The 9,706-nt window shown below is 46.2% G+C and overlaps 1 protein-coding gene across 1 annotated transcript in view; it reads right to left on the reverse strand.

Annotated features, from left to right (window-relative positions):
• Positions 1–2,067, reverse strand: part of CHN2 (chimerin 2) — a 159,533-nt gene extending 157,466 nt beyond the window's left edge. Inside the window, exon 1 of the mRNA XM_042042756.1 lies at positions 1,931–2,067. Within this exon, the coding sequence (XP_041898690.1) occupies positions 1,931–1,979 (49 nt within the window). The 5' untranslated portion in view covers positions 1,980–2,067. The remainder of the gene's footprint in view (positions 1–1,930) is intronic.
• Between the last annotated feature and the right edge of the window lie 7,639 nt (positions 2,068–9,706).

Below are 9,706 nucleotides of genomic sequence, written 5' to 3' on the forward strand. Positions count from 1 at the left end.
AATGACGTACAGCTAAAGCCCAGAGCTCAGTTCGTTGGCTGGATGTTAATTTTGGAGCTAGAGTTACCTGGTGAGCAGGAGGCCACCTGGAGTTGGATGACATCAACTGCTCACACCAAGAATGTGCCTGAACTCCCACTCTTCCCTGCATTTCAGGTATTTGAACCAACAGCACAGGGTAGACATATCTCTCAGGTCACAAGACAGATCCTGAAGCCCAGTTCAGTCAAGCCAGAGGGGATTCAGAGGTATGCATTCAGCATCCTCCTGCAGACACTGGAGCAGCATGCAAGAAAGACCATGAGATTCATGGAGCAAGGGAGCTACACACTTTCTCCAAGCTGGGAACATGCTTCTGCAGCTTAATGGTTAAAGCACCAAGGAAGACAGTCATAGGTTCCAGTCTGGGCTTTTAAAGTTGTTTCTGGTTTTATCACATAACTCATATGTAAAAACATACAAATGATGCATAAAATAAAACCACATTGCCCAAATGAGTACCTTCACTAACAAGCCATAAAGTTGGCTGGATTCTTGCTTATTTTCATTCTGGTCTTGCAACTCTTGCATCGTGAGTGTGAACACAAGGCAGAATTTCTCGTGCCTACTTCTTTCAGGTGCTTTTGAGTCAAGTCAATACGGGCTTGCAATGTTCGTGGTTTTTTGTTCAAACTGTTAAAAAAATGTTTTTAGGACCTAGTTCCTTCTTTAGATCTCTTTGTAAGTGTTGAACGCTGGAACAGTGGCATAGAATATGTTGTGTAAGTTACATACATTGTCTTTTAAAAAAATGTAGTTGCTCATTGCCCTTTATATTTATTTATATTTTTCTAGAGTTGTATTGATAGTCAGAGGAACTTGTCTGCTGTTCACAGCACATACTGCTCTGTTTAAGAAACGCTCTTACAAAATCTCAGTCTGGCACCTCAAATAAAACACTAAATCACTAGTTCCTTGAACCCCAAAGTTGTTCATGCTTCTATTTACTCCTTCAGCCCACTAAAATGCCAGGATGTTACTCTCAGCCAATTTCTCAGAACTTAAATATTACAGTAACTGCTCGTGAGCTAAGCAGCAGGCAGTGGTACTCTTTTATCACTGCTTTCAATTTCAGGCTGTCTCGGTTAAAAACGCACCGTAACTTTTCTGCTTTCCTGCGGGTCTGCAGTGCAGCCAGCCCTCCCGTGAGTGGGGCAGAGCGCCGCACCGCACCTCCTCCCACCCAGCGCCCCCAAAACCCAGAGCAGGCACAAGCTCCTCACACCCGCGGCACGGTCCCCGCGGCCGAAACCCTGGGCAGTCCGTCACCTGGAGCATTTTTTATCTGGATCGGGAATTTAATTGTTCCCAGTCCTGTAGAAGTACTGAAAACGCGAGGTGTGCCACAGCACCCACCAAGTGGCACGCCTGGGAGCCCCTGCATGCCCCAGAGCACCACAACGCGCCGGGGCGCGATACGGAGCCGGTCCCGTACCGCGGAGACCACGGCAGAGGATGCGCGTTGGTCTTTGAATGCCCTCGGCACCCCAAACCCCGCGGCGGGAGCTCCCGGTAACGCGCCGGCCGCGGAGGCGCGGGGGCCGCGGGCGCGCCCCTTCCCGAGCCAGGAGGGATGTTGCTCTCCCGGCGAGGGAGCCGGCCGTGGGGCTCCCCTCTCCCTCACCCCACACAAAGGCACGGCAGGGCGGCGGGGAGGCGAACCGGGCCCCGCCGCGCTTCCCCCGTCCCGGCTTTCCCCTTCGGTGCCGCCTGAGGGACAGCTGACCCCGGGCAGGGGCATCGCCGCCTGCCGGGGGAGCGCCCGCCCGGGGCTCGGGGAGCGCCTGCCGCGCTGTCGGGGCGAGCGGGACGGCGAGGAGCTCTGCAGACAGGTAGCTGCCTGCTAAAATGGAGGGAGGGGAGAAATGCGGCGCTCGCTGGAGAAACTTACCGGAGGAAACCGACGAGCCGGACAAACTGGAGTTACTGGATGCGGCCATGGTCCCTCCTCCTCGCGCCTTAGCTGCGAGCCCCGCGTCGGCCCCCGCTGCTGTCCAGCCGCCGCTGCCGCCAGCCCATCGCAAAGTGCCGGAGCCGCGCCGCGCCGAGCCGCCGCCGCAGCCCGCGCTCGGCTCCCCGCGCCGCCGGGGAGCAGGAGGCGGCGGCGACCCGCCGAGGCGCTGCCGGCCGCTCTCCGGGGCTGGGCGAAGCCGCTCGGCAGGTCAGGCAAAGGGCCCCGCGGCGCTTCCAGCGCCGCTCTCCGCCCTGGGGAGCAGGGCTTACCTTGTGACGGGGACGCGAGAGCCGCCCTGCCAGCGCCTTCCCTCGCCTCCTCCCTTCCCTTCCCGTCCCTTCCCCTTCCCCGCCTCCTCGCGGGCAGCGCTGACAGCCCGCCGGGGGGACCCGCCGCAGCTCCCCTCACGCACACAAAGGAAGCGGCGGCGCTGCCGGTCGGGCTGCCGCCCCGGCTGAGCGGGCAGGGTGAGTCCCGCTCGGGCGAGCCCCGGCGGCGCGGTAGCCCCGCCGAGGTGCGGCCGAGCCCCTTCCCGGCCGCCGCCGCCTGGCACGGGGCTGGCAGCGAGCGCGGCTCCTGCCATGTGCCGGCCCCGTCCCGGCGGGGCGGCAGCGCCTGTTGAGCGCCTCGGCCGGTGCCCCCTCGGCGGTGCCGCAGTGTGGGCTCCGCGCTCGGCTGCGCCCCGCCGCCCCCCGCCCCGGCGGAGACCCCCGCTGCCGCGACGCTACGGCTGGGGAGGAGCTGCGCCCCTCGCCCCCGCCGCCCTTTGTCCGCCTCCTGCCCTCGCGGGCTGCCCTCCGTTCCCGCGGGGCTCTCCCTCCCTCCGGGCAAGCTCCCACCTTCGCTTTCTTTCCTTTTCATTTTATTTTTTTTCCCCTCTCTCTTTTTTTTTCTTACTAAAAAAACCCCCAAAACAGGCCGACACCAACACGGGGTTTTGCCCTGCCAGGTGCACAGCGAGTGCGGGACCCCGGCCTGGCCCCAGTTTGGGTTCGCACTCCCACCTCCCCCTGCAGCGCTCCCGGCCCGGGGATTCTGGGGGCGCGCGGGGGGCGGCTTCCAGCATCCAGCGGGGGCATGGAGGGTCTGGGGCCGACCAGCCGGGACCGCAGCCCTGTGTCTTATATGCAAGTGGTAAAGAGGAAAAGCCGAGAGAAAGCATCACGTGGAGGCTTCCTCCTGATGACTACCCTTCTCGTTCCCTTTTCCAGTGTTTTATTGCCAGCCAAAGCTTCCATCTCACTTTATAAAACGAGGGTGGGAAGACTACAGGAAGGTGGGCACTACAGGAGTGGCATGGCACACCGTCATGCTGGCACGGGATCTGTAAGAAGCTTACAACCTATTTGCCATGACGCTGATTTATGAAAGCCTTCCATGTTTCGTAACAGGGAGTCTCTAACACAAAGTTACTTTGGCAGCGAGGAAGCGCATTAAAGTTTCTTTGGCAATCTAAGCCTTACCCACCCAGCTACTCCGCGTCCCAAACCAGCGTGCAAACCGCCTGCCCGCTCTGTAATCCGCGCCCAGCCGCTTCCCTTTTCTCCCGGAGCCAAAATACAGCCCGGGCTCCCTAGAACCTGCAGTCGGCTCCCGTTTCTTCCTCGGGTAAACAGGTCCCGAGACCCCCTCTAGCGGCAGAGACGGCAGCGGGTCCCCGCCGTCGCGGCTGCCGGGCTCCGGATCCCGCACCCCCGCGGGGGTCCTGCGGCAGCGCTGGCAACGCGGCCGAGGCCAGTTGGCTTCTCCAGGTTTTATTTTGTAATGACGGCTTGCTCCATGTGAGAAGGAACGAGCTTTAAACCAGGCTTGAGCACTAACTCCTATTAATCTGTAAATTGCCACGTACGGACATAAAACCAGGACAGGCGTGTCACTGCTTTTTGGTCTTTGGCCAAATACTTTGTGTCACGCAATTTGAAGACTGGGTGCTAAGGACAAAGTGAGAAAGGTGGATAGGTCATAAAACCAGGCTCATACCTGGGATGTAGGAAAATACTGCAATAATACAGTAAACACCAAGACTGTCCTAGTAAATGGTTACTTGCAGTGTATGGGATGTTTTGAATAGTCAAATGGAATTCACTTGTCTCCTTCATGGTCGTTTTTTTCTGCTCCTTCTGCTATATCTCTTTCCAGAATTTGCCTCCTTGTAGTCTGCTGTGTCTTCATTTTCCCCTCCATAATCTAGCACTCTCTTGCCCTCGTGTCTCTCCAGCAGCTCTTGGGAACGTGTCTCATATGATTGGTGAAACATGGTGGTGTTAACAACACTGTCAGAATCTGCAGGGAAAGGGGCAAGTGACCTGAAAGAGAGAAAACCGCCTCACTTTGCTGAGACTTGGCAGACAGAAAAGAATTTCCTTAAGTAATTTTAAATTATCTTTCCACCCATAGATCTGGATAAATCAAGAGAGCAATTTCTTCAAAGAATGATTACTCCAGATATTCCAGTAATTGAAAATGGGGTATTTTCTGTCCAAAACCAATGAGTATGAACATGTCTTGTTATGAGTGTGTCTACCTTTGAAATTATCAACAGGCAACTGCTGATAATTTTTGTGGTAGCAGCAGGTATGAAGTTGTGTAATCTCAGTTTCTACAACACTGAAAGGTAAATTAATAAAGTTAAGTGAAATGCACTGTAGATTAAAAGAAACATTTTGAGACAGGATGACCTTTTTCTCATTACAAGCAAAGAACATAAAAGCCATGAAATTAGAGGGGAAGTTACTAGATCAAAGGGGAAGCAAATTTAAATGACACAAAAGCAGCCTTGTTATGTGTAAAAAGTGCAACGTAAAGACAATGCCATCAAATCTCAGTTCTATTTTACAGAAGCTGTGAACAGATTCTGCCCTAGTCTAATTTGTGCAGAGCCCAGATACATCCATTACTAATGATATAAATACTTAGTATCAAGAATAAATTTTAAATGGTAAACTAAATACTCTGATGTCAACTAGTCTTGGGCTTTCCATAAGTTCATAGAACTCTGATAAAAATCTTCTACTTTACCCTCCCTATAGAACTAAATTTAGTGCCTGCTTCCATTATATCTGCACTTTGATGAGAAGCCCCAACTTCCAAAAGTTTTGGGGAACTCAGAAAAAAAATCACATTTCCCTATAATTGTTCCCTTTAGAACACTGCTTTTGACATTAACAGGGAGTTGTGAAGGAAAAATACCAAACTGTATGCTTTGCATTAAGCATGATAAAGATCTGAAAGCTCTTCTGGTTTTCATTCCTGGGGAAGATTCCTTGAAGACTTCCTTTTTTCTAGATTGGTTCAATGTAGTTTTTACTGACAGAGTTGCAGTGTTTGTTTTTTAGGGCTGTTTCTTTGCCCCCTTTTTTTTTTTTTAATTGAGAGATTAAAGAGTTTGTTGAAGAACAAAGTTTTAGCAAACAAGTCCTCAGTGTATAGCAAAATTCCAAAGTAGTGAGTGCCTGCCTAATGCTGAAGCCGAGCTAGCAACATGATATTTGAAATAACATGTGACTCACTGTGGGAGAGGCCATTGTATTCCAAAAACTAACAGATATGGGAAGCCCAAAGTAATAGTTGGAATACCCAAGGAACCCCAACCCATTGCTGCTTGTTTCTAAAAAAAAAATCTCAGAAAATACTTAAAAGGTTTCTCCAAACTTTCAATGTATTAGGTTATTTCTGTGGGCTAATTATCCACTGTCATGCTTCTGCATGGTGAAACTCCTGTTCAAGCTAGAGCTCCCACACATTTTGTTCTCCAATAAGCAAAATGGAGTAAACACCATGGAATCACAACAAATAATGAGTCTTGCAGCCCAAGAACTGCTAAACTAAACACAAAAATAAGTAAAATTACATTTGGAAGTAACTTTCTTTCATGATGTGTTTTCAAACCTGTTGACGTGTAGGTACATGTGTAATTTCATTGTCATGCAAACTCTGATGGAAGAATGTATTTTGGTAAAATTGTAAGCGTAAGCAGGGTGAGGGCTTGCATTTGGAGAGCCATCAGTGCAAAACATAGTGACTTTGACAGCTGAGGACACGTCTGTGCTGCTTTTTGTGCTATGGAGTGGCCTTGGTTCTCCAGCCAACTGGTATGTACTGGTTTGTGTCCTTATTCCAAAACAAAGGCTCTGCAGATGAGAAAGGCCACCTGCCTTCTGCATGGGCATCACTATCATAGCTAACTTGCAATGGCTTTGTGGAGACAAATCCTAGCTGACAAATAGTTGTTAATGTTCCCATGTCATAAAAGCAAGCAGAAAGTCACCCTTCTCCTGTACAGTGGATTGAAAACCTGGAAATAACAAATAAGGGAAAGCAGGGAGAACTGTGCTGTTTTCCTTTAAGAAGCCAGATTTTTCCCTATTGACCAAATGGCTTATTGCATAGCTAAGTATCCACATGTTTAACATCCTGGCTTCCTCTCATTCAACTTTAGACATAGTAGGCACCTTCACAGTGGAGGCAAAGACCTCTGCATAGAATGCTTCCTGCTGCAGAAAAAGAGATTTAAAATACAAGTATAGATGAGAAAAAACGGTCGCTAGATAGGGCCTGCAACAATATGAATCTCTGTATCAGCCTGGATTACTTAATCTGAAAGAAATTAATCTAAGGCAATCATTTATATTGCTATCTTTAAGCTATTGAAGTCTCCATTATACAGGAGCCATTTCATAAAAGCCCTCCTAAAATAATCTGGCCTGAAATCAGCACATTTTGAGTCTCCTCAGCCTCAAGCCTCAAGCCATCCTATACGACAGCCAAGGTTTGTGTTGCCTTCTGGCAGCCAAGCCCCTGTAGGTGCCTGCAGCACAATCCTCAAGGCCCTTCTTGTTTTGCAGTCATGGCATCTCGGATTGTGTTTATGGAATCTGCCATAATCCACTATATCTGGGTTATTAAAGCAGAGGAGCAGTGGCTTACTGTGTGCTGTAAACTTTCACCTGGCAGGGAGGACAGCAGTTTGAATCCTAGGTAATGAATTTATTTCAGCATGAAAAGTGGCAGTTGTTATTTCAGTGTGAGTCTAGATGGCTTGGCAAAAATGTTGGAATTTAATTAATTATGCAAATAAGAGGAAAGTAAAGATGTTTGGCCCACTGCTTTGATTATGTAATAGGTATAGAAACATGAATGTTCTGTGCAAGACAGCAAGACATATGACACAAAGATTTAGAGTGCAAAGACCTAAAATGCTAATCCCTCCTTTAATGTTTATATTGCTTAGCTGGAAATGCATTTTTCATTCTTTGATGCTGTGAAAGGGAAAGGCCTTTATAAGCAAAATATAATCCATATTTATATACTCTCCACAGTGCTTGGAAACTTTATTCAATATAAGCAGAAGCTATAATAAGAAAAATAAACCAAAATATCAATAAATAGCAGATGCACACTGTATATGGGTATGAATAAATTATGTGAGTCATAATGGTTGCAACAGCAGGTGGTGGTGTAGTTCAAGACTCTCTGTGATTTCTTGCTTTTTTCCTCATACTCCAATGAGCAAGGTTTGAGACCCCTAATGCCTGGTGCAATTTTTTGCTCTGCGCCTTCAATTGGTGAACAAACTAGAGGCATCTATTGAATTTTATTAGCTCTGCAAAAAGCATACAGCAAATGGGCTGGTCATAATTTGTGAGTGCTAAAGCTGCTGCTATGACTAATTTATGAACATCCATTCTATTTGTCTTTTCCTCTTTCTTCCTGTCTCATACATCCTATTTTAATTAAATCTCAGGGAGTTCGCTGGGGTAGAGAATTTCCTTGTTATGTTGTTTTCAAAGTTTTTTATACTGAAGCTCTCGGCTGTAATTGGAAACTGATAAAGATTTTGAAATTACTGCTCAACTATGCAACTGCCATTACTTTATTATAAAAACATAAACTGTATAGAAGCAGTTCAGGTGCAATTGAACTTCAGCGTGTTTTTCCTTTCTTAATAATAATCAGCAAGTTTCAGATATTTTGCCATAGAAAACAGAATTTGAAAGTCCTGACTATTTGCAGTATAGTTCTCTTTTACATCATGATTATGCTCTTACTTTGGAACATGACAGTGTTTCATTTAAGTTTTTCCAGAGACGGAACACAAAAGAATTAGTATTTAAGCATGTGGCTAATTTTTTCACTGAACCATAAACACTAATAGTTTTGGACAGTCAAACCTTATGTTGGTCCAGGCAACTAGTATCAAACGAGTGCTACACATATAGGAATAGAGGACTTCTCTCCATGTTTGTGTACTGCCTTTCTCTGAACAGAATGGATCCCTATTTACTGTGAAGGTCATGCTTGTATAAGAGCTACTCTCAACTTCCCTTTATAATTATTGGAAGTAATTGCACTACCACATAATTTGATGTAGGGGAAGAAGTGAAAAAAACAAGAATAGAAACAATTTTGATGACCTTAACAACAGTAATCAGTCTTCTTTTCTGAGTATTCTAATTCTTATGTTACTATGTATCAACAAACTCAATATGAAATATGGGCCTAATGGGCATAAACTGAGATTTTCATATAGAATTGTTTCAAGTACATTACATTTAAAAAGAAACTCCATGATGAACAACGCATAGCTTTTATTAACCTTTGGCCTTTTATCTAGACTGACATTTAAATACATTCTTTTCCTCATAGTTCAACATCTTTCTTCAACCTGCAGTAAAGTCATCATGTTGAACTCACAGCTTCCCAATTACCATGACAAAGCAGTGATATCAAAGCCTCAGCTTTACTCTTTCATTAAGAAGGGAGAAAGAGTGGGGTTCAGAACAGAGCTGCTTTAACTCTCCTGTCATTTTTTCCTTGTATGTGAATTATATGCGAACCTACCAAGATTTAATTAGTGAATTTATTTGCTATTTCAGCATTCTCACTATTTCTTGGTACTGACAAATTTTGGCTGATGGATTTGAGAACTGTTCAATGCAAAAATATATTCACATACTCGAAATTCACAAGTAGTGGTATGAGCCTTTAGAAATTAAACCAGCAGTTGTCCAAAATAAGTTCTATTTCAGCTACAGAACTGAAAATAGTGTTCATCAGACTATTTCAAAGACAAAGCTTTGCTCATTTGTTTGTCAAAAGTAAATTAGTCAAAATATCTATTTAGAAGTTATTTACTTCGGATGTTCATGAATTATTTATCTCAATATTTCCCCATTTAACTGTGGTACCATATTCTCTTAATTAGCTACAAATATCTTAAATTAGAGAGGGGCAGCTACTAGAGGAGAATTCCCATATTAATATGGTTTCTATTTATAAATATTTACTGTTCCTTTATAAAATATTGTCTAAATGTAAATGCGTATACTCTGCAGTTTACTAATATAGGCTGGGGAAGCCTCAAACTTGGCTGGTTTTTTCTTAAATATGTTCAGATTTGGACGCTCTGTATTACATATGTTAACAGAAATCTTAAAGACTTTTAAATGGATTTTTCAGTTGGGTTCTTTATTCTACGTTTATAGACCTGGAGGACAAATGTAGAGATTTTGGATGTTTGATTGGACCAACATACCATTCATCTATGTAACACAATTTCCTACAGGCCTACTGACATTAACTATCCTAGATTCCAGATAAATGCATTTCTCCTCTCCTCTCCTCTCCTCTCCTCTCCTCTCCTCTCCTCTCCTCTCCTCTCCTCTCCTCTCCTCTCCTCTCCTCTCCTCTCCTCTCCTCTCCTCTCCTCTCCTC

The sequence above is a fragment of the Corvus kubaryi genome, unplaced genomic scaffold, assembly GCF_017639235.1.
Source record: "Corvus kubaryi isolate FWS band 111438036 unplaced genomic scaffold, C.kubaryi_AGA036_p1.0 37398, whole genome shotgun sequence".
NCBI lineage: Eukaryota > Metazoa > Chordata > Aves > Passeriformes > Corvidae > Corvus > Corvus kubaryi.